At 43.3% G+C, this 26,047-nt stretch overlaps 1 protein-coding gene across 3 annotated transcripts in view; it reads right to left on the minus strand.

The window, feature by feature from the left end:
- Nucleotides 1–26,047, minus strand: part of SLC22A16 (solute carrier family 22 member 16) — a 41,611-nt gene that overhangs the window by 14,586 nt on the left and 978 nt on the right. Inside the window, exons 1-4 of one of the 3 annotated variants that reach the window (XM_047860823.1) lie at nucleotides 21,531–21,617; nucleotides 12,681–13,160; nucleotides 4,967–5,084; nucleotides 28–559 (exon numbers count right to left, since the gene is read on the minus strand). In XM_047860823.1, the coding sequence (XP_047716779.1) occupies nucleotides 28–559; nucleotides 4,967–5,084; nucleotides 12,681–13,084 (1,054 nt within the window). In that variant the 5' untranslated portion in view covers nucleotides 13,085–13,160; nucleotides 21,531–21,617. Of the gene's footprint in view, nucleotides 1–27; nucleotides 560–4,966; nucleotides 5,085–12,680; nucleotides 13,161–20,719; nucleotides 20,780–21,530; nucleotides 21,618–26,047 lie in introns of those variants that run through there. The other 2 variants (XM_047860822.1, XM_047860821.1) reach the window with 2 other exon arrangements.

The following is a 26,047-nucleotide window of genomic DNA, read 5'->3' on the forward strand; positions in this document are numbered from 1 at the left end:
ACACTTACATATAATTTAACTACTTACCCATGAGGAAGAGGTTTAAATATTCATTGCCTCCTAAGTTAACAGAATTCAAGGAGAAGAAGTAGAATCCCAAACACCCAGTGAACCAAATCAGCCAAATAGTAAGGGTCCTTGTTCCAACATTCCAGTCATAAAATAGATCTAACAGGTTGTGCTTCTTAACTTCAAGGGGTTCATTACCAACGGGACCATTTAGATCCAGTGACAACAGTTCTGACAGCTTACAGGAGCGTGCCCTATTCCACTTGGCAATTGTATCAACTACTTTTTGTGCTTCTTCACATCTTCCCTCTGAGAGAAGCCAAAAAGGTGTCTCTGGGAGTATCCAACAGCACAGGACAAAGGGGATAGTCACTGTGGAGAGGACCATCTGATAGATCCACCAGGTCCTGACAAAGTAGCCTGTCAAAGCCACCACCATTGTTCCAACTGCAAAAAAGGAATGCATCTGGATGCATGCCCACGTCCGAGACTTCATGCCAATAAATTCCGTCACATAGACAAACACCACCACGAGATAGCCACTTCCAGACTGAAAAACAAAGCAGGGAGGGTGGTCCAGATTTAAAGTCATATTTATAACTGCTAAGGGGTCTGATCTCTCTGTAAATCACACATAGGCAAGAAAGAAAATGAAAAAAATTGTTTTCTGAAAGCCATACCGCATTTATAAAATGGTGTTTCATCCAATCCATCCTTCTTCTTCAAATGGGTTTTTTCATTCTTCCCCCACCCTTGCTTCCCCAAATGGCCAAACTTGAGAGGTTAAGTATGAGATAAACGAGTGGATCTGTACAACACATGTTAGACCCTACCTCCTGTTTCATGTAAGTATTCCTCTACGGTGTGAATTTATTTCCCAGTTAATGTAAACGTGAATGTGCATACCAATTTACCTATATACAAGAGGCCCTTATTATTAAATCCAAAATTGTTAAATGGGGACAAAAAATTATGGCAACTGATGGGAAGAAAAAGATTTGACTGAAACTTTTTTTTAACAGGCAACAAAAGAAAAGAGTAAGCAAACTGGACTTCATGAAAATTAAAAACATCTGTGCATCAAAGGGCGCTACCGACAGAGTGAAAAGGCAATGTATGGAATGACGTATTTGCAAATTATATATCTGGTAAGAAATTAATACCCAGAATATATAGAAGACTCCTAAAACTCAACAGCAAAACAAACAATCCAATTCAAAATGAGCAAAGGATATGAATTGTTCCAAAAAGATATACAAATGGCCAATAAGCACATGAAAAGATGCTCAACATCACTAACCACTAGGGAAATGCAAATCAAAATCACGATGAGATACCACCCCATAACCATCAGGATGGTTATATAAAAAAACAAAAACAAAAACGAAAACAAAACAGAAAATAACAAGTGTTGACAAAGATATGGAGAAATCAGAACCCTTGTGCACTTTTTGGTGGGAATGTAAAATGATACAGCTGCTGTGGGAAACAGCATGGGGATTCCCCCCCAAAAACTAAAAATAGATTACCATATGATCCAGCAGCCCTACCTTGGATACATGCCCAAAATAACTGGAAGCAAGATCTCAAAGAAATATGTGTACACCCATGTTTGTAACAGCATTATTCACAATGGCTAAAATGTAGAAGCAAGCCAAGCATCCATCGACAGATGAATAGATAAGCAAAATGTGGTATATACAATAGAATATCATTCAGCCTCAAAAAGGAAGGAAATTCTGACACAGGCTACAACATGCATGAACTTTAAGGACATTATATTAAGTAAAATAAGCCAATCACAAAAAGATAAAATACTGTATGATTCCACTTATATAAGGTACCTAGGAGAGTCGAAATCATGTAGATTTCATGGATGTAGAATGGTGGTCGCCAGGGGCTGGGTGGAAGAGGAAATGACTTACTGGTTAATGGGTATAAGAGTTTCAATTTTTGCAAAATGAAAAGAGTTCTGGAGATGGATAGTGGTTTTGATTGTGCCACAACATGAATATACTTAACATGACCCTAAATGTATACCTAAAAATGATTAAGATAGGAAATTTTATGTTATGTGCACTGTTGGTGGGAATGGGAAACTACAATTTTAAAAATCAGGGAAAATTATTTTGAAATTAAGCCTATCTTTATCAAAAATTAGACTATAATAGTATTATGTGATCATTCTTGGAGTAAACAAAGAACAAATCAAATGATGGATTTCTTTTTTGTGGGAGGCATGATGAAAAGGTTAGAATTTTTCCTACAGGATTATTTCACATTTGACTTTTATAACACGAATCATAAAGTTAATTTTTGCAAAATTATTCGAAAGCCAAAGGCATCTCCTAATCCTTTGATATTCAAATCATACTCTTTTGAAGGCTCATCATGTCATTATCCTGTGGACGTCAATTTCTTCGTAAGTTAACTTGTCTATCTCAGCCACATCCCAATTGGCCAAGGGATTGGGGTAGGATTCAGTTTTCCCCCATTGCTTTCAAAGACATTTTGTATTCAAACATCCTTTGTAAGACCTGCAATTTCACCTTGCATCAGAGAGTCACAAAGAGGCTAACTAACCTACAAGCAATTTCCTGTGACAGAGAGGATGACAATAGTAGTAAGTAGGGGTGTGCTTAGTGGGGCCTCCGCATTAAAGTTCAGTTTAATATTTTTGTGACAACAGCCTTCATTTCTCCATACAGCCTTATAATTGCAACACTCAGACAATGAACCCTGATAATGAGGACTCCCACATCCAAGAATCTCGTTGTTTGGTAAATGTTTGCTGCTGTTACAGTACCCAAACAAAGATTGTGATAATTTTAAAATACTATAAATTTCTCCATTAAGTTAAGCAGTAACATCAGTCCATGACAAGTTTTTTTTTTTTCCATATTAATTCTTGAGTCCACTCCCACTTCCTATCGGTTACTTCTGTCATTGGGTTCAGACAATCTGTACACAACTGCCTATATTATCCCCAAAGACTTCTTGGATCCCTTCACACCTGTCACCTCCTCTGGTAACACTCTGTTCTTCACATCTACCCTGACCCTATACCCACAGAGCAGCCAGAATGGTCACTTCACCACACCTGAACCCCTTCAGGAGATTCTCACAGCCCTTAAGAAGTCAAGCAAACTCTTAATCACCCTCTAAGCCTCTGCCTAATCATCTCCCTCCCCTTCAGTCTCATCAAGATATTTCACCTCCTCTCTACTCTCCAGACGTCTGGACCTTTCATTCCTTCTCAACTTAGGGCCTTCTCACTTGCTGCGTCTACCTGGAACATTCTTCTCTTACCCGTCCCTCAGAACTAAAAAGCCCTGGCTCTCCAGACTCTCCACCGCTCCCCCTGCCCCACCCCAACTTAAACCACTCCATTGTCACGCCTCCATTGTCAACATTGTATTTTTGAAGATGGCCCATCAGGGTCTTGCCTTCCCACCACACTGTAGGGTTACTGAAATGGCCTGGTCTGCTTACTTAGCATTACATTCTGTGGGCAGATCAATAAATGTGGTGAGTAAACTGGTCTGTCTGCACCTTCCCTACTCAGAATTCAACCACAACAACATTTTGTGTGAAAATCAAAGACAAGAGCTGCAGAAACTTAAGGTCACATTTTACAAATGTATTCAATGAGTGGCTTGTTTTCTCAGCTCTGAAAACAAACACTTTATTTGCAAGACTGAAATAGCTATTTTCAGAATGTCCTCCAAAAGAGGACCTTCACCCTCTCCCATACCTGTGCCTCTGGAACCATCATTCCCACTAAAAGGCCTCTTATCAAATCTCATCAGTTACAGGGCCATTTCCTCTTACTCTGCCCTCAGTGGAGACAGACTGCTGTTGTTACCTTTTGTATTAAACACTCTTTACGTTCCTAAATATATATATAATTACTTTTTTTAAAGGTGCCACACCTCCCATTCTCCTAAATGTTTCTCTTTTTATGCATCGTCCCTACTCTTGGCCATCTGTGTGGCTTCCTAGGAACTCTTTCCAGCCATCAGTGAAGACACCGAAACTGAACACAGCACCTTGCTCTGTGAGGGGCTGCAGTGACCTCTTCTGAGACCAAAGTCCTTGGCTTCTCGCTGGACCCTTGGCTCATATACCCTGGTGAGAGGGGATGCACCCCCACCTCTGTGTTCAGCAAGGCCACATGTTCCTCTCAAAGACGGTAACTTCACACCATTATCCTTGACCAGTGACCTCCAAATAGAGTCGCTGCTGCTGTCATTTGGCAGCTGGGAACCTGTCTGGAAGCCTCACCAAGTGTGGGGACGCTTCCTCACTGGCTGGTCCACTTCCTATAATAGTCGCTGCCAGAAGGAAGGCCTGTTTCGTGACAGCCACCATACTGTGGAAGTTTTCTTTAATCTCGTTGAATCCTGATCACAACCAGTTATCAATACCAGTGAAGCAGGTATTATTTTCTACAGTTTATAGATTAGCAACTATGGCTCAAAGAGGACAACATGTTTGCCCAAATAAGACAAAACGGATATTCAAACTATACGTCCCTGTTCCTCATAACAGAAAAGCCAAATGCCTCTGGTTTTCATTCCTACTGTGCATTACACAAACGACTTTGTTTACACCTTAAATGTCTGTTTGGCCCATGTGTGCAGGCCCTGACCAGGCCCATAAAATTGCTCAGAAATAAAATAATGCCTTAGTAGTCATGGAATGTGGGTCATGTGCCAGGCATGGAGTCAAACAAAAAGGTTCTGCCTAGTAAGCAACCATTTTTCATTTTAATGAGTTTCATTCAAACACAGAGCACTACTATTCTGCAGAAAGACTTCTCAGTGGAATGAACAAAGATCAGCCCTGGATCTCTCTCACCACATTCTAAAGGACCCACACTCAGAGAGAGCAAGGTTTAATATGAAAATACTGCAGTAGAATTAGAGGTTTAAGAAAAGCGCCCCCCACAACTCACCATAGCGAGAAGAAAGCGTGCAATCATGAAGCTGTAATAATCGAATGAGAACGCCGCTGCAAGGCCAAATAAAAATATGCCAGTGCTTGTGGCCCACAAGACAAATCGTCTTCCTATCCTGAAAAATAAGAAGCACACAGCAGAAGCAGCAAGGTATGGTTATCAGAGTTTAAACATCCACTCCAGTTCATGAAAGTGAGCGTGACCTATGTGTTCAATAGCTTCTGTATTGATTGTTGTCATCCATTCATTCATCTGGGGGAAATCACGAGTTAACACAGGATTTCTTCAAGAGGCCAGTCTTCAGTGGGGAGGCCTCTACCTAAGCCGCTCATATACATACATGATCACCCAGGGTGATGCCCAGAGGACCTCCTAACCCAGGATTGGCGAGGGAGAGTGGGGAGGATGTGTCCTTTCGCTCAGAGGACTTCTGCTTTCGGATCTGTCAGATCATCTTCCGTGTCAGGCTGGCTGTGCCCACAGGGGTAAGTCAGCTCTTGCCAGGCCCCTCTAAAAACAGAGCTCTTGACACATTCTGCTCCTAAGAATAAGGTGCTTACCTGCCCTATTATTTTCATAATTGGGAGGGGCATTTCTTTGTCTAAAAAGCAAACAAATCATATTCCCGACAGGTTTTTAAAAATTGAGATATACTTCACATAAGATCCAATCTTTTAAAGTATATAATTCATTGGCTTTTAGTATGTTCAAAAAGTTGTGCAACTCTCATTACTAATTCCAGGACATTTTCATCACTCCAAAAAGAAACTCTGCACCCAGGAACCATCATTCTGCCCTCTCTGCTCCCTCCAGTCCCTGACAACCACCAACCTACTTTCTTTCTCTGCATAGTTGCCTGTTCTGGACATTTGACATTAACGGAGTCATACAATAGGTGACCTGCTGTGTCCAGCTGCTCTTACTTAGCATTGTGTCCTCAAGTTTCGTCTGTGATGTAGCATGTGTCAGTACTTCGTTCCTTTTTGTGTCTAAATAATCCTTTATGGCTGTATCACATTTTGTTTATCTATTCGTCAGCTGATGGACAGTTGGGACTGTTTCCACTTTTTGGCAATTGGGCATAATGCTGCCACGACCATTTGTGAGCAAGATTTTGTGTGAACTTGTTTTCCCTTGGGTGTATACCTAGGAGTGGAGTTTCTGGATCATATGACAACTCTTTGTTTAACATTTGAGGAAGTGCCAAACTGTTTTCCAAAGTGGCTGCCCTATTTTTACAGTCCCACCAACAATGTATAAGGGAACCAATTTCCCCACATCCTCAACAACACTTGTCTATTATTGTCTGTCTTTTTTTTTTTAAATGAGAGAGAGAGGATGCGGGTGAGCAGGGGAGAGGAGCAGTGGGGAGAAAGGGAGAAAGAGAGAGAGAGAGAGAGAGAGAGAGAGAGAGAGTATCCTAAGTAGGCTCCACATTGTGGAGCCTGATTCGGGACTTGATCCCACAACCCTGGGATCATGACCTGAGCTGAAATCAAGAGTCGGACACTCAATTGACTGAGACACCCAGGTGCCCCATTGTCTTTTTGATTACAGCCATCCTAGTGCGTGTGCAAAGATATCGCGTCCTGGTTTTGATTTACATTTTCCTTAATGATTAATGACGTTGAGCATTTTTATATGTGCTTATTGGCCATTTGCATATATTCTTTAAAGAAACATCTGTTGGGGCGCCTGGGTGGCTCAGTCGGTTGAGCATTCGACTTCGGCTCAGGTCATGATCTCGCGGTCTGTGAGTTCGAGCCCCTCATCGGGTTCTGTGCTGACAGCTCAGAGCCTGGAGCTTGCTTCGGATTCTGTGTCTCCCTCTCTCTCTGCCCCTCCCCCGCTCATACTCTGTCTCTCTCTGTCTCAAAAATAAATAAAAACATTAAATTAAAAAAAAAAAGAAATATCTATCCAAATCCTTTGCCCATTCTTAAACTGGGTTATTTGTCTTTTTATTGTTGAGTTGTAAGAGTTCTTTATATCTTTGGAATACTGGACTCCTATTAGATACATGATTTATAAATATTTTCTCCCTGACAGATAATTTTAAGGCAAAAGAATATAGTCCTGAGATTCCAACCAACACGTTTACCTGGTAGAACAGAGGATATGTAAGCAAATAAAAACTGTCCTCTGTACACGCTCAGCCTTCTCTGCTCCCCCCACACACTAGTAGGGATGGTTGGTCCTACATGTGCATGTGCTTCAATCTCATCTGAGCCCTGAATGCCATTTCAAACCTTTTACCCGTCCCCAATCAACTTCCTCGACCACCCACAATGTCTCCACCACCCATCTCCTGCAGAGAACAGAGACCATCAAAGAGAAAGCCTCACAACCTCCTATTCTGCCCACTTGTCAACACAACCTGAATCTGTGTTCAGCTTTCTCTTCTTCTCTCCTCTCCAGGGACACACACACTTTTCTCTCCAAATACCATTTTGCAATCTTTGAATTGGATTATGCCTCTTCCCACCTCCACTGAGAACTTATTCTAACAATTTTTTTTTCCTCTATGTTTCTCTCTCCTCTGACTCTTCCCTTTCAGTTTAAGTCTTTTCCAACCAAAGACAAGAACCGCTGGATCCCATCACTCCTTCAGCCTCATTGCACCTTGTATTTCCTCCACTGATAGCATCTCTGAAAGGAATATCTACTTCCTCAACTCCTACATTTCCTTAGCCATGACCACCAGGTTGCAACTGGCTTTTCTGAGATTGCTCTCCAGTCACCAGGGACCTCCAGGTTGCCTCTCTCAGTCCTTATTTGCTTACCTTCTCTAGTGCCACTGGCCACACCCACTCCTGAGGGACTGCTCTCCATCAGCTTGTAGAACTCTCCAGGTTTGGCTCATATCACCCTGGTGGCCTACCTGTCTCCATGCTGGCATTTCCTAAAGTCCACCAAATTATGTCAGTTTCGAAATGCCTTCTCAGGCGCCTGGGTGGCTCAGTCATTAAGCATCTGACTTCAGCTCAGATCATGATTCAGTCTGGATTGGGTGAGCTCGTGCCCTGCTTCAGGTGAGCACGAGCCCCGCTTCGGGTGAACCCTGCTTCGGATGGGCCCTGCTTCTCTCTCTCTCTCTCCTCCTCTGCCCCTCCTGGGCTTTCTTCTCTCTCTCTGCCCCTTGCTCATTTGTGCTCTCTTTCTCTCTCTCTCTCAAAATACATACATACATACATACCTCCTCAATATGTGTCCATCCTTCCCTCTCTGCCCCTCCTGCTTTCATTCAGACCTTCACCATTTTCTACAGCCCTCATCCTCAGGGCCTCCCACCCAGTCCTCCTAACATCACACCAGTGTACCCTCCACACTGCCCAGAAATAAAACAATCCCAGATGCGGTTTTGCATCACTTGGTTTATCCATCCTATGCTTCTACCAAACTGACCTCCTCACAATTCCCTGAATGTGCCAGGCTCTCTCAAGACATGAAGTTGTTCCTTCTCCCTTAGAAAGCCTTCCCCATTGTGTGTTTAAAAGCCAGGTCAAAGGTGCAGCCTTTTCTGACCATCCTCTGGGGTCTCGTGGCAGAAAGGAAGAGACAATACAATATAGTAGTTAGGTGCCCGGGCCTGGGTTCAAAACCCAGCTCTGGTGCTTTACTTTCCAAGTTGACCTTCTGTCCTTCCTTTTCTGCACTGGTATTTAAAATAGAGCCAATGATGTTTACCTCACAGACTTTTTTAAGTAATTACATGAGATAATACACAAGACATTTAAAATAGCTCATAGAAAATGGTCCATAAAAGTGAGCTATTTTTTTCCCATTATTTGAGAGAGAGAGAGAGAGCAAGTAGGGCAGAGAGACAGAGAGAATCCCAACCAGGCAGCACAGAGCCCAAGGTGGAGCTCGACCCCACCACCCCAGGATCATGACCTGAGCCAAACCAAGAGTCAGATGCTCAACTCTTGTGGTTTCGATTCACATTTAGTGCTGTTGAGCATCTTTCCATGTGTCTGTTGGCCATCTGCCTGTCTTCTCTGGGAAAACATCTATTCATATCTTCTGTTCATTTTTTAATCAGATTGGAGGGTTTTTTCTGGTGTTGAGTTGCCTAAGTTCTTTATACCCTTTGGATATTATTCCCTCATTGGATATATCATTAGCAAATATCTTCTTCCTTTTGTTGATGGTTTCCTTTGTTGCACAAAAGCTCTTTATTTTAGTGTAGTCCTCATAGTTTATTTTTGCTTTTGTTTCCCTTGCCTGAGGAGACATTTCTAGAAAAATGTTGCTTTAGGCCAATGTCAATGAGATTACTGTCAATGTGTTCTTCCAGGAGTTTTATGGTTTTAGGTCTCATATTCAGGTTTTTAATCCATTTTGAGTTTATTTTTGTGTACGATGTAAGAAAATGGTCCAGTTCCATTCTTGTCCAGTTTTCCCAGCACGATTTATTGAACAGATTGTCTTTTACCCATTTTAGATTCTTGCCTCCTTTGTTATAGATTAATTGCCCATATACGTGTGACTTTATTTCTGGGCTCTGTAATGGCATTTTTTAATTTTTATATTTGTTACTAGTAGATATAAACATAATTAATTTATATATATTGATAACCTATCCAGCAACATCATTAAATGCTCATTAATTCCAATAAGTCTTCTGCTGGATTTTCTTCATACAGAATTGTAATGGCTAAAAATAATGACTTTTTTGTCTTCTTTCTTTCCATTTATGCCTTCCCCCTCCCCCCACCCCTGCTTCTCCCTCTCTCTTTTATTTCTCTGTTTTGCCTTACAGTAATAGGATATCCAGTATAATACTAAGCAGAAGCGGTGTTTCATACATCCTTATGTATTCCTGATTCCAAGGGAAAGCTTTCAATATCTCACAGTTAAGATGTTCATGGTAGATCTCTTTGTAGACACCTGTAATTGGGTTAAGGACATTCTTCCACTTTTAGTTTTTATCATGAATGGATTTTGAAATTTATCAAATGTTTTTCCTGTATTCATTAAGTGGATAATATGAATTTTGTCTTCTAATCTATTAATGTGGTAAATTCCACTAATTTTTTTTTAAATGTTTATTTATGAGAGAGAGACAGAGAGAGCATGCAAGCAGGGGACGGGCAGAGAGAGAGGGAGAGAGAGAATCCCAAGCAGGACACCGAGCTTGATCCCACAAACCGTGAGATCGTGACCTGAGTGGAAATCAAGAGTCGGAGGCTTAACCGACTAAGCCACCTAGGCGTCCGTGATAAGTTTCCAATATTAAGTATATTTCAGATCTTATCCCTCTGCCTTCATGAATTTTAATTTCTCATATTTTCCAACTGTCTCTCTTATGTTTACTATTGATAATTTTTTCTGAGCTCTTATCAATTTTACTCATTCTTTCTCTAATTATATGTAATAGGTTGTTAAAACTGCCCAGGAATTTGTCACTTATTATGGTTTTTTTTCTAGATGTTCTAGGTAGTTATTCTTCAATTTTATGTCATTTTAAAATACAATTTCCAGGGACACCTGGCTGGTTTAGGCAGTGGAACATGCAACTCTTGATCTTGGGGTCATGAGTTTGAGCTCCATGTTGGGCAAAGAGCTTACTTATAAATAAATAAATAAATAAATAAATAAATAAATAAATAAATAGATAAAATACAGAGCCCGTGTCAAGCTCTGTGCTGACAGTGTAGAGCCTACTTAGGATTCTCTCTCTCCTCTCTCTCACTGCCCCTCTCCCACTCGTGTATGCATGCTCACTCTCTAAATAAATAAATATTTAAAAAACAAAAATAAAATACAATTTCCAGATTTTTACTAATAATTTCAGGCTTGTCTTCTATTTGTTTAACAGCAGTAAGCATAGTGAATTTTTATCTGTGCCTGACAATTCCAGTATTTCAATTCTTCTTTGTGCAGAAGGTCTGCTTTGGGGGCCTATTGCTTCTACTGACTCTCACTCATGGTGCCTTTCAATCATGTTTTTGGCTTTGACGGACCTAATTTCCACATTCCAGGAAGATGGTTATGGAACAGAAGATTCTTTTTTAATGCTTTTTTTAAGTTTATTTATTTATTTATTTAGAGAGAGAGAGAGAGAGAGAGAGCGCGAGAGATAACCAGCAGAGGAGGGGCAGAGAGAGAAGGGGACAGAGGATCTGAAGCAGGCTCTGTGCTATCAGCAGAGAACCCAATGTGGGGCTCGAACTTGCAAACTGCAAGATCATGATCTAAGCTGAAGTCAGACACTTAACTGAGCCACCCAGGTGCCCTGGAATGGAAGATTCTTTTTTTTAATTTTTTTTTAATGTTTATTTATTTTTGACAGAGAGAGAGAAAGACAGAGCATGAACGGGGGAGGGGCAGAGAGAGAGGGAGACAGAATCTGAAGCAGGCTCCAGGCTCTGTGCTGTCAGCACAGAGCCCAACGCAGGGCTCAAACCCACAGACCACGAGATCATGACCTGAGCTGAAGTCGGATGCTCAATCGACTGAGCCACCCAGGTGCCCCTGGAATAGAAGATTCTGAAATATAGTAACATAACTTCATCCACCAAATAATAACTAGACTCCACTTCTGCCTTAATTTCATTATTCAAATGCCACCTCCTGGAATAGGGTTAGGGGTGGGAAGACCTAGGCACTCCTCCCTTTAGGCTTCCATAGATTTTGCCTCCATTTGTTCTCACTTCTCCTATGGCCCTGGCCACAACAAAGCCCTATCATTTTATTTTGGACATGTTTGTCAGTCCCATTAGACTAGCACATCCCAAGGGTGGGATTTGGACCTAAGCTGTTGTCCTCAGGTTCCCAGGGCCCAGCATATGGCTGTAAAACTCACAACTATGGGGACCAGAGAAGTTCATTTCTGTGCTTTAGCACAGGTACTTTATTTTTTTTTTTAATTTTTTTTTCAACGTTTATTTATTTTTGGGACAGAGAGAGACAGAGCATGAATGGGGGAGGGGCAGAGAGAGAGGGAGACACAGAATCGGAAACAGGCTCCAGGCTCTGAGCCATCAGCCCAGAGCCTGACGCGGGGCTCGAACTCACGGACCGCGAGATCGTGACCTGGCTGAAGTCGGACGCTTAACCGACTGCGCCACCCAGGCGCCCCAGCACAGGTACTTTAAATACAGTCCTTGTCCACACAGAGATGAACTTTGCCTTATTTAAGGGCTATGTATTCATTTTAATGTGTGTGTGTTTTTTTTAAGAAAATATGGCTGGTGTATCAAACCCACAATTTCATAGATATTATTGTTTAGAACCAGGCTACATTTCTTAAAAAAACAAGTTTATTTTTAGAAAATTAGATAGATAGATAGATAGATCGATACAGATATATATATGTTGATATTCAAATAGTAACCAGTATTTATTGAGTGGTTATATGTCCAAGGTACTTTTTTTACTATTTTTGCAATAACCCTTTGAAGTGAGTGCTATTATTTTCATCACCAGCTTATAGACTACTTTCTGAAACACAGGCTATGCAATTTGCCTCGGGCTCATGGCTAATAAGTGGTAGAACCAGGGTCTGAACCCAGGCAGACTGTCTTCAAAACCCATCCTCTAACACTATGGTTTTTTGTGTGCCTCTAAATAACAGATGAGCAAAGAGGCAGGTATTTAGATAGGAGGTATGAAAATGACTAAAGCTTTGAACACAATTCCTTGACCTTTAAGAAAACCAGATAGGAAAATGAACCCTGATGCAACAAACTTAAATATTTCATTTTACCTGTCAGAAAGGTAGCCAAAAATCATCGCTCCCAGCAGGACTCCCACCATAAACACAGGCTGGATCACCTTTGCGAACCATTCTCGGTTACAGACCAGATCCCACTGAGTCACCACGGTGCTGTCCCACTTGCTCTTGTCATAGACATAGCCATCCATGCAAGGAAAGCTACTCTTACGGCCACTGTAATCATAGTTCAAACCAGATTTGTCATCCCTCCGGAATCTGTGACAACTTGTGAGCTCCCAGACCTCACCGTTCTGTAGCTGCACTATAATGTGATCTTCGTGGCCTGTGAAAAACAGGATCCAGATGTCCTCCAACCTCCAACTAGAGATATTGTGGAAAAGAACCCGACTCACGTTGCCTGGGGGCCTGCAGGTATGGTAGGGGGACACCGTCATGAACACAGAAGCCAAGTAGTGGATACCACAAGAGATGTTCTGGAAAGCACATATAAAATAGAGGAATATCTGAAATCTGCAAAGAGAAGAAAAGCAAGTTATTATATCCAACCTACAGGCTAAAAAAGACTATAAGCAAATATGAAGGGTGTTCATCATGGTTAGCTTAATATATATATAGATGAATAAATACAGAAATAATTATAGATATGTAATATATACATATACATAACATGTTAGTATATACACATAGCTCTGTCTGGTAGGAGGGCCTAGAAGCAATGACACTGAGACAGGGAAACTAAAGGGACTGCTTTTTTTGCTCCTTTTACTGTTTCTATTCTTGCTAGGACCTATACCCCCACCTTACACATGCCTTATAGAACGGGTAATATATGTCCTCCTTGTAAAGGCAGGGAGTTAATGATTTCTTTGGAGTCTTCCAGCACGGGAGGTAGCATCGAGGGAGTGACCAGGTAGGGCCAAGACCACTAACTCATCAAGACACCTGATGCCAGGTCGTAAGTGACCTATGCAGAACACCTGAACGCTCATCTTTGGTCCTGGATGCTTGAGAAGACACGTGCACCAGACCACTGTCCCCAATAAAAACCCCAGACTCCAAGCAAATATGGAACTCAGTCTCTTTTCCTTTCTGAGTCTCCCAGGTGCTCTGTCTCTATCTGCTCTCTCTAGGTCTTCGATAAACTCTGTCCTCACTTCCTCTTGGCTCACATTTGATTTGTATTCTCCACGAAGCCAAGGACCCTCTTGGCTGGTCCTCAAACCCAGCCAGCCTGCATCAACATCTCAATAGCAACAAGCACACCCAGTGCCCAGATCTTGTTTTCCAAATACCATCCTTCAATAAAAGAAACCAGGAAAAATGGCTCATTTAAGACCAAGTCAGGGAAAACGAAAAACATGCCTAATGCTTTAGGTATGCTTGCGGTATCAGAAAGTAAGGAAGCGCTCAAAATACAAAATGATGGGGGCATGTTAAAGGGACACAGGAACCAATCTGAAAAACCTCCCAAATGGGCAAGTTTGAAACAATTTGAGCAACAAAATAAATAGCATGGTATATCCCAAAGTATAAAATAAATATACAAGTCTATACTGTGATGTTTAATTTTATGTCAACGTGACTGGGCTGGTAAACATGATTTCTGGATGTGTCTATGAGGTTGTCTCTGGATGAGATTAGCATTTGAATCGGTAGACTGAGTGAAGAAGAGGGCCCTCATCAGTGGGCGGGCATCATCCAATCCAGGGAGGACCTGAATAAGAACAAAAGGTGGAGGCAGGGCAAATTTGATCCATCTACTCCTACTCTTAGACATTGGCATCCCTGGTTCTCAGGCTTTTGGACTCAGGCTGATACAGGGAAATTGAAGACTCCATAAAAACCTGTCTTTTGCTCCTTTTCCTGCTTCTATTCTTGCTAGCACCTGCACCCCCACTTTACACATGCCTCAGAATGCAAACAGTGTATGTCCTCCTTGTAAGGTACGAGGAGTTAATGATTTCTTCAGAATGGATAACATCTAAGGAAGGACCAGGTGAGAATGACCAATGAAGCTGTCATAGGCATATTCCAGACCACCAGCACTAGACTTCTCGACGCCAAGGCCCCCTGGCTCCAAGCAATAGCACTTGGGTCCTCATCTTTGTTCTGAGTCCTGGATGCCTGAGAGGACACATACACCAGGTCACGATCCTCAGTAAAACCCCCCAGACCCCGACCAAATACGAGACTTCCTCCTTTCCTTTCTGAGTCTTCCAGAAGCTCTGTCTGTACCTGCAGTCTCTCTATACTTTGAATAAACTCTGCTTTCACCTCCTGCTGGCTCGAGTTTGATTTCTATCCTGTGCGCAGACAAGGACCTTCCTGGCTGATCCTGTGGGACCCCTTCTGGGTCCTCGAACCCAGCCTGCCAGCATCTGAACCAGGACTTACATCATCAGCCCCCCAATTTTCAGGCCTTCAGACTTAGACCTCACAAATACGCCACCAGCTTTCCTGGATCTCCAGCCTACAGACAGCACATTGTGTGTGGGACTTGACTGTCTCCATAACTGTGTGAACAAATTCTTACAATAAATCTCTTATCTACATCTCTATGTATGTCCTATTCTGTTTTTCTAGGAGATCTTGATGAATACAGGTTTTGGTACTGAAAGTAGTTCTAAAGGAACAGAATTTTAAGAATGAGCTTTCTGGGGCGCCTGGGTGGCGCAGTCGGTTAAGCCTCCGACTTCAGCCAGGTCACGATCTCGCGGTCCGTGAGTTCGAGCCCCGCGTCAGGCTCTGGGCTGATGGCTCAGAGCCTGGAGCCTGTTTCCGATTCTGTGTCTCCCTCTCTCTCTGCCCCTCCCCCGCTCATGCTCTGTCTCTCTCTGTCCCAAAAATAAAAATAAATGTTGAAAAAAAAATTAAGAATGAGCTTTCTGAATTGGTACTGGGGTTTCTGGAATTGGTTGTCTAATCTGATTAGATTGAAAAGCACTAATGGCTATTTCCAGCAGTAGAGAACACTGATAATCCATGGTGTGCACTGTTTAGAGAAACACACAAAATATCTGTGTTGGACGCTCATAATCAACCACTTAGAAGAAGCAAGGGGCTAAGTGACTCTGTATTTGAAAATTTCAACCATTTTTTGAAAACTAAAGAAATGTAATGGCATTGGTTGGTTGCTCCTATTGTCGTTGGATAAATTAATGAAAGAAAACAGATGAGCTCAAGGAATTTGAATCCCCAGCTCAAGCAATGCCTAAACAACCTAAGAATTTCTAAGGTGAATCTTGAAAGAGATCCTTATCTCCTGTAGCCACAGGCCTGAAAATCAAACACAGAACCTCATCCTGGGAGCAGCTGAATGACAATGTCTAATTGGCCTCTTTGCATATGCCCCAAATCAGTGTCCAATATATGGTGCTATTTCTCAAATAGTCAGCACTCACGGGTCCAGGAATTGAGGCGTGGAAATGAGGGCTGTAGCACTCACTTTTACACCTAGCCATCCCCTAACAAAATTTTTGCTTCCTGTTCCCATAATCTTACGCTCTGCTAGCCTCAAGATCTTAGTTCCAGAGGGAAGAATACTGCCACCAGGGGACACAACAGCGATTCCACTGACCTGGAAATAAAGACTGTTGCTTGACCACTTTGGGTTCCTCAGGCGTCTGAATCAAAAGGCAAAGCAGGGAGTTACAGTGTTGGCTGGGGTGAAGGATCCTCAATATCAAGGGGAAATTGACACCACGATGGAGGTAAGAAAGAGTATGTCAGCAATACAGGAGATTCCTTAGGGTATCTCCTTAGCATTACCATGCCCTATGAATTAGGTCAATGGGAAATTACAACAACCCAATCCAGGCAGGAATATTAATGGCCCAGACCCTTCAAGGAATAAAGGGTGGGTCACTTTATCAGGTAAAGGTCCACAGGCAACTGAGGTTCTTGCTTAAGGCAAAGGGAATAGAGAATGGGTCCTGAAAAGAAGGTAGTTATACTAAATACCACCTACAACCACATGACCAGTTATAGAAACAAGGGCTGTAATTATCTTGAGTATTTCTTCTCTAAAAAAAAAAAAAAAAGGAAGTTTATTTTTTGAGAGAGAGACAGTGTGTGTGCCAGTGGGGGAGGGGAGGACAGAGAGGGAGAAAGAATCTCAAGCAGGCTCTGCACTGTCAGCACAGAGCCCAGTGTGGGGCTCGAACCCATGACCGCAAGATCACGACCCAAGCCGATGTCAAGAGTCTGACATTTAACCAACTGAGCCACCAGGCACTGCGAGTATTTCTTCTTTATTTTGTTATGAATGCTTGTGTATATATAGACATATATTAAGCAAATATCTTTGTTTTCTTCCTTATTGTCTCCTCATACAACATAAGATGTATTGACATATAAGTACTTAAATAGTTTTACACCATAATATTTAAGTTACGGGATATCAAAAAAAAGAGTAAACATCATCCAAGGACTTTATGTCCCCTTCTGGGAAAGGGATTAGTGTATTTAGTTGTATGTTGGATAGTTGTATCATGTTGGGTGGAATTAGGACGTTGTTATTGTCTTTATTTAGAGATCAAGTTTGGTGTAAAGAGATCCATATGGGTTGCAAGTTGACAAGGGGTGAACCTATGATGGTTAATTTTATGAATCAACTTGACTGGGCCAAGGGGATGCCCAGACAGTTGGTAAAACATTATATCTGGGTGCGTCTGTGAGGGATCTCCAGACGAGACTGGCATTTGAACCTGTAAACTGAGTAAACATCATCTTCACCAATGTGGGTGGGCATCACCCAACCTGCTGAGAACCTGAAGAGAACAAAAAAGCCAAGGGAGTACTAATTCACTTTCTTTGCGTGGACTGAGACCTCCATGTTATCATGCCCTCAGACATCTCGTGCCCCCGTGCTCCTGGTTCAGACTCTGCCTGGGGCTTACACCATCAACCCTGTGGTTCTCAGACCTTAGGACTGGGACTGAATTGCACCATTGGTTTTCCCAGGTCTCTGGCTTGCACACAGCACACTGTGGGACTTCTTACTTCTATAATTGTGTGAGCCAATTCCTGTAATAGATCTCCTCTTATCTACATCTATGTCTCTCTATTTATATATCCTATCAATTGTGTTTTTCTGGAGAATACTGATAAATATACCACTTGGCATAAATAAATGGTTGAACAAACAAGTACAAAGGAGAGATGAAACTAATCTTTCTTCTAGTAGAATTCCAAGTACTATCTGCAGATATTCCCCCTCTATGGGAGATGGAGTTTCATTCCTACCCTTTACTCCTGAAGGGCAGGCTAAGACACAGTGACTCCTTTCCAAAGAATATGATAGGAAAAAAAGGGGGAGTGTCTTGATGGCTCAGTCAGTTGAGCATGGGACTCTTGATTTCAGCTCAGGTCATGATTCTGGGGTCATAGGATTAAGCCCTGTGTGGAGCTCTGAGCTGAGCGTGGGGCCTGCTTAGGATTCTCTCTCTCTCTCTCTCTCTCTCTCTCTCTCTCTCTCTCTTTCCTTCCCCTCTCCTCCTCTCATGCACACACACTCTCTCTCTCAAAACAAAAAAAACAAAGAAGGAAAAAGGAAAGAATAGTAACTTTACAGTGGGATAAATCAGGCAAATCCTATCTTAACCAAATGTTGAAGGTTAATACCCCCATGATGTTATGTGAATATCATGTACCTCCTCATATGATGTGATCATCGAGCACTTCACACCTCGGCGACATCTCCCAAAAGCCATAATCCCAGTCTATCCAGGAGAAAAACAGTAAAAAATCCCAGATTGTAGGACATTCTACAGGTTTCCAGGCCAATATGCCTAAAGACCACCAAGGTCATTAAAAACAAAACAAGGAGAGACTGAGAAACTACCACAGACCAGAGGAGACTGGAATAACATATCAGCTAAATGCAGTGTCGTACCCTGGATTAGATCCTGCAACAGGAAGAGAATGTGAGTGGGAAAACTGGTGAAAGCCTGGAGTTTAGTTGATAGTAATATACTAATGTCAGCTTCCTACTTTGCCAAATATGCCGTGGTGATGTTAAGACGTTAACAATGGGGAAAACTGGGTGAGGGACATACAGGAACTATCTTTGCAACTTTTCTGTAAATCTAAAATGATCCAAACATTAGTTTATTCAAAATTTAAAAATAAATGTAAAGTCTCTAAATTTACAGACTCAAACCAACAAGCAGTGACATATTCTCCGAAGTAAAAATTGTCTCACAAGGACAACTGTGCCCATAGGACGGCAGGGTAAAATATATAAAATGTGGATTTCCCCATTAATTTCAGACCCCTGGAATCAAGACAGAACAGCCCCCTTTGGGCAGGTGGTTTCAATATTCAATTTTAAAATGATCAGTTTGGACAACGAGGAACATTACTGTAAAACCGTTATAACAGGAAGTAGAAAATAGGTCCTGTCAGATCACACTGAGCCAAACTGCACTGTTGCTACATACAATCTTTATCTCCCTGCCTGCTTTTCGGAGCTGCCCATCATCCTGGTCTTGGTGTGCCTTCTATCTAGAAGGCGCTTCTGACCCTCCTGTAGCTCACTTGTTCTCAAATGTTTTGTTCTCAGGAGCCTTTGTATCCTTCAAAGTGTTGAGGGTCCCAAGGGTCTTTTCTTTATGTGAGTTGTCAATATGTATTAGAAATTAAAAAGGAGAAAAATTTTAACATTTATTCATCCACTTAAACATAACAGGAATAAGCCGTTAAAGAACACATAGCCATAGTTTTCAAAACAAAATGAAACAAAATTAGTGAGCAGCATGGTGTTGTTTTACATTTAAGATTTAGATTAATGGGGTGCCCGGGTGGCTCAGTCCATTAAGCAAGCGTCCGACTTGGCTCGGGTCATGATCTCACAGTTCGTGAGTTCGAGCCCCACGTTGGGCTCTGTTCTGACAGCTCAGAGCCTGGAACGTGCTTCGGATTCTGTGTCTCCCTCTCTCTCTTCTTCTCTCTCTCCCAAATAAATTAACATTAAAAAATTTTAAATTTAGATTAACGGAAGACAGCTAGTTTTTCATGCCAGTGTCTGCATTCCATCTGATGCATTCTCACGTGTCGGCTAGCCTCTGGAAACCTCCACTGTGCCTTCATGACAGAGTGAGACTAAACGAGTCAACTAATGTCTCTGTGTTACTATGACAGCAGCTGGGATCTTGCAGACCCAGAGATGTGCAGGTCTCACACCGTGACAACTGCTGGCCTCACCTGTTCCTGTTGCAGCACCTCCTCTCCGTGGCTCTGCTCCCTCCATGCTAACCGCCTCCATCCAGCCCCTCCTTATCCCCCACTGCCTGCTTCTCTCAGGTCCACCCTTTCTATTTGCTTCCCCTGCTCCGCCATCTCTCATTTGCTCATCTCCTCCCCCATTTCTTTCTTTCCCTTCTCTGACCACCGTATACAGCTGAAGTGCTTTCTGTTATATACGTGTATTTTTTAACAAAGAGCAGGTGAATGCTTTCTATTTCTCTACCAAATCAACAGCCACCAAAGAAAGCCCACAAAAGGCTGAACGACAGTCCCATAAAGGTAGGAACGGTGCTTCAATCACGTTAGTCTATCACGTGGTGCCCAGAACGGTGTGCTGTGCAATGTATACGGAATGTCATAGAATCCCTCCGGGTAAAAGGGACAGTGCTGAGGTTAATGCATACTCAGTACCTCTGGTAAGGAGAGGTGTTCACCAGGCCAGTGTATGGGGGCACCCGGGCGGCTCAGTCAGTTAAGCGTCTGACTCTTGATTTTCAGCTCAGGCCATGATCTCATGGTTCATGGGTTTGGGCCCCGTGTCAGGCTCCATGATGACAGCACAGAGCCTGCAAGGGATTCTCTCTCTTCCTCTCTCTCTGCCATTCCCCTGCGCACGCTCTCTCTAAATAAACAAATCAACTTAAAAAAAAAAAAAAAGAGGCCAGTGTATAAAAAATTTTTACTGGGTTCTCCACCAGCAAAAAAATGAATGTGTGTGTGGGCACAGATGTATAAAATGAGTATATCTGGATACACGTATTCCCAGATTAAAGTGACATACATATGATGCATATGGAAATATAAAGTCATATATATTTACTTACACGTATACATTCGTGTACAAAGTAGGTGTTTTCATGGTGCTCCAAAGAATCATCTTTGCCCGCCAGAGGGGTGAACACACCCCACCTGGGAGACTATCACAAAGTGGCAACGCTAAGCAAAGTCATAGAAGTGGTGCCGTGAAACTGTCAAGCTGGCAACGTCCCCAAGTCCTCGGGGATGACTGCCAAGCTGGCACGTGGCCACGGTTCCTCACTTCTCGTAGAAACCCACGTCGATAGAGAAGTAAAATGGAATCAATGTAACATATTGTGGCCATCAAGACACCACACGCTAGAGCTGGCCACGGTTTCAAGGCTGAACTCTGTATTTGGCACTGGCCCCAGCAGCTAGTTCAGAAAAGAAAAACACAAAGCAAAAGGCAAGCAAGCAACAAGTGGCTTTTTTCTAGCAACAGAAAGGGAGGGAGAACACACAAATACTATTCTCAGAGTATGGGATGGGCAGCCAAGAAAAGAGCCTAGAGCGCTAAAGCCTGAGTCCTTGCAGCTAAAAGGAGCCAGCTCTGTTTTTCTAGAAAAGGCGCCCCTGCCCGAAGAAAAACTATCAGAAATCTGCCTCGGTCTATTCCATACAGAGGGGCCGGGTAGGAACAGCAGGCTGGGAAGACAAGCCTGAGTTGCTGTGACTCAATAGACCCCGAGAAGCTAAGATCACAGCTTGAAATGGTGGTGCCTGAACCCTCACCCCTGCAGGTCACTAGCCCCCATGCATGGGCTACTAGATATCACTGGAGAGCCACAGGGTCAGGCTCTGCCCTTGGCCTGCACACACTATGCTACTTGTGAGCACCTGGCATGGTTGGTGGGTCACCTGCGCCAGGGAACAGGCTTGTGAATTCAGGAAGCGTTTCTTCCTTCCCCGGCAATTTCTCAGGAAGCACTTTCCAGCCTCAAGGATGATGGATAACAGGATAGAAGGATCCTGTTAGACAATTCCATCGGAGTGGTTCTGCTTCTGTCAGGCAGATTCTAGATTCTGCTGTGCCTGTTCTTGCACAGCAGAGGCTCCCCATTTCCCTCATCCAGGTTACACCTGCTGCTTGTGCTATACAGGACACCTTATTCGGCACTGTCTGGGTGGGTTACTGTGCCTATTCTACTAACACTGTATGTTGGATCACGCACGTTAGCATCTGGGTTGGTACCTAAGTAGTTTCTTCCCCTGGAATGGCTCCACCGTTGAAAAGTTCACATTCTGCTGACCGTAACCTCCCACTCTCCCCCATATCCCCGAGTCCTTCCCATTGACCCCAACCCCAGCACCATCCAGGTGCCCAGTCTTTGGATCCCACCAGCTTCTTTAGCTTATTGCCGCCTTCCTGGCTTCAATTCCTTCCCCAACCAGCCTGAATCCAACAGTCAACACTAGAACTACTTACGCGCGCGCACACACACACACACACACACACACACACACACCCCAACAGAGCATCCACCACAGCAACCTCTGAGACTAGGATTTGTCTTCTCTATCCCACCCCTAGTGATTGTGGTTCAGGAGGTCTGAGGTAGGATCCAGAACTCTATACAAGCTTAAAACGCTTCCTAAGAGACTCTGACATGGATGAGAAACACCACCCCGGGAAATCAAAATCTTCCGTTGAATTATCTGTTGATACAAGATTTGACGTTGAAAATATTTAACAGTTGTTGTGGAGCCACTGGGACTCTCCTAAACAGCTTGTGAGGGTGTAATTTGCCACAGCCGCTTCGCACATCTGTCTGGCAGCTGACCACATGCACACTCGGCCAGAGGGATTCCTGTCCCAGGTACATACCCAACGAAATGCACACACAAGGACCTTAAAATACATAGACGAGAGGAACTATGTGTGATAAACCCAACCTGGAGACGATATAAATGTCTGTTAACAGTGAGTGAATGAACTGTGGAATATTCGTGTCATGACATCCTGTATACCGGTGAAAATCAACAAACTACCATGGCGCTCAATGTGGATGACCCCCCCCCCCATATATGATATTGAACAAAAGAAGCCCAACCAAAAAAGTCTATGATTTTTTACTCCATTTATTTAAGTTTAGAATCGGACAAAACTAACCCGTGGCCATAGCTATGAGGACAATAGTGGCTGGGGGAGGGGAGAGGATATTGCTTGAGAGAGGGCAGGAGAAGGGGTGGTCTGGTGGTGTTCACTTTATGATGATTCATCAGGTTGTAGAGTATGGTGCGTACTTTTCTGTATACATGTAATATATCAATTTAAACGTTTTATATCTGCAGGACCCAGAAAGCAGGAAAAGTACTCGGCAATGCCCTGCTGAGGCTTGACTGGATTGGGTACCAAGTCATACCCAGTCTGTCCACATTGTGCCTTCAGCCCTGAATGGCCACCCAACCCATACTGACAAGGAGGCGTCTTGCCTGAGCAATACGTTATTTATCCGAATGCCTGTTAAATGCCTCAACCTGGAATTCCCACAAGACTCTCAAACTGATGCAAGCCCCAAGCCTGCCCCACCTGGAGTGTAACTGTTTCTGAGTTTAGGACACCATCATCTACACAAACCAGAAATAGGATGCATGGAATGGGGGGGTGTCTTGCCCACTTGTCCTTTATAACCAGAAGGCCCCATCAATCCCTCCTGTCAAAACTGTCCAGTCCTCCCTGCTCACACTCCCTCTGCCTCGGTCTAGACCCTCCTTATCTCCCTCCTGGGCTCTTACCTAGGTCTGCTCTGGGCTCTGCCCAAACTCCTGCCCCTCCAATGCACCTTCCATTCTGCAAAGTGACCTTCCTAATACCTGAACTCCTCAGCATGCCACACAAAAATATTCTTAGAGATGACTGTGAACTTACCTCCCTTCTGTCGCCCTCATACTTTAGGAATAATACGCCTCTTCGCAGTTTCCAAACAACCCATGTTGGTTCACAGCAATATGCTTTCTACATGCTGGAAAGGTCCTGAGTATCCTTGCAACTCAAATTTCCCTTTCCTCGTTGCAAGGATAACTTCTAGAAAAAACGAGACCCTATTTCCCGAGGCATCTAGCATTCTGACATACCACTCTCTCCCTTACAAAGATTACGGTCCAACAGGTGTTATCAATCTGCCCAACCTGAGGACCCTCTGGGATAACACTTATAGATATAACACAGCACTCTGTTCACAGCTAGAGAGGCACACTAATGGAAAAAAAGAATCATACAGACACAGTAGGCAGAAACCCCAGAGGCAAGGAAAAGCAAAGATGACCAGAAATGGACCCATGCAATCTGGGTGACAGGTGAAGAAAATTACCTTCAGTCCTAGATTTATATCATTCTGTACAAAGAAACGTAAGTGGTGGTACCCCTCTGTGGTCAAGAGCATGGCCTCCAGAGCCAGATTACTAAGGTTTGAATCTTGTGTCTGTTACTTACCACCTGGGACCATGGGCAAGATCCTTAAACTTTCTGTGCCTCAGTTTCCTTATCTGAAAAGTGGGTTGTTGAGGGACTGAAAAGAGTTAATGTAAAGCACTATGGCACATTGTTAGTGCACAGAAGTGCTGGCTATTACGATGTTCATAAGGTGAAGTCAGAAAAGATGAACCAAAGCAGGTTCATATATTGAAAAAACAAAACTACCTGTGTCCATAGGTGTAAATCAGCTACAGGCTCCACATTCCAACTCTAGTATTTCAAGTTATTTTTCCCCTTAAGCCAAGACAACTCAGGGAACCAGTTCTGAGATTATCCCAGCACAGATACCTGAGTATGCTTCCTCATTTCCTCTCACATGGGCCTTAATCCATGAAGTTTATGGAACTTCAGTATGGCTTCAGGACAAGACCAGGAACAGCTTTTTAATTCTTAGGTGTCCTGCTTTCCCTCTCTTACAGGTGACTAGGATAGTGCTTCCTCCCCTTAGAAATGATTAATGCTAAATGAAAGATAATTAAGGTTCCCTACTTAACACTTTCACTAGGTTTCCCTAAAAGAAGGCTAAATAACGAAACACGATAACCTCCCTTTCTATTTATAAACAATAAAAAAAAGCACAATTACAGCAAATATCAGAGAAAATTGGGGATCCCATGCCATGGTCACACTGTTTTCCCTTTTTGTAAGCATGCTTGTTACCCTTGCCTCGCTACATGCTGCTTTCACAAGCCAACCCTTCCTACCAGGATCGGGACTCGGGTAACAACAATAACCATGACTTACTGAGAACTTACTGAATGTTAAGACTTTGGCACACATCATTGTAGCCAGCTAAGAGTTGTCTCCCCAAATCCACTCTCTCCTTTTCCCACCATGGAGAGCTACGTTTGACCGTTTGACTGCTGCAGGTGAGGACAACGGGACCAGATGCCCCAAGCACAGAGAGAGAGAGAGAGCCCCACGCCGTGGATGACAGGGCTGCCTCACCCACTTGGGTCCCTGGATGACCCCGTGGGAAGAACCTACCCTGAATAGTTACTGGAGAGGGACAAACTTCCAACTGAGGGATCTCTGTTAGCCAAACACCAACTGATACAATGACCTTGTTAATCTCTAAAATGCAAAGGGAAAGAATGGTATTAGCACCTCCTACCTCATAGGGTTACGGTAAGGATGTAATGAGAGGCTGCATGTGGAGTCCTTACAATAAGCATTTGGAGGGTAACAATTACCCTTATTTCACAGATGAGGAAGTAGTAAGTGAAATGTTGAAGACCACACAGTATGTGGTAGAGCCAGGACTGGAACTCAGACATCCAACCCCCAGAGCGGCTCTTGTACTTCCCCATGCTATTCTGCTTCAAGAAGGATAAAACAAGATAATATATAAAGAGCCCGATGGAGTCCTGGGGATGGAACCTAACCGTGCTCAGGAGAGCATCATGGTTGAGAGCGTGGGCTATGGGGACTGATGGACTTCCAACGACATCCAATTCTGCCCTGCCATTACCAGATCTGTGACGTAGGCACAAGCCCCAGTTTTCTCAGGTGTAAAATGAGAGCGATACTACCAATCTCCCGGAGCTGTAGAGAAGACGAAAGAAGGTAGCACGTACCAAAAGCTTCTGACGGAGCCAGGCACAGATCAGTGTTCAAGAAACACAGGTATTAGGAGGAAGCAGGGGAGAGCTGGGACCTCCTGCCCCTCCTAGGACTGCTCAACCGCCTTCTCCCTCCCGCCACGCAGAATCATAACCGATATTTATGCAACTTTCCGACTTGGAAAACAGCACCACACCATCTCCTCACTACAAGCCTGGGAGGTAAGGCAGGAATTATTGTGATTCCTGTTTTGTGGATAGAAAACTGAGGCACAGTATTACCAGAATATTAGAGGTGAGAGGCAGGCCAGGACTTA

This window comes from Prionailurus viverrinus, chromosome B2 (assembly GCF_022837055.1).
Source record: "Prionailurus viverrinus isolate Anna chromosome B2, UM_Priviv_1.0, whole genome shotgun sequence".
NCBI classification, from domain to species: domain Eukaryota; kingdom Metazoa; phylum Chordata; class Mammalia; order Carnivora; family Felidae; genus Prionailurus; species Prionailurus viverrinus.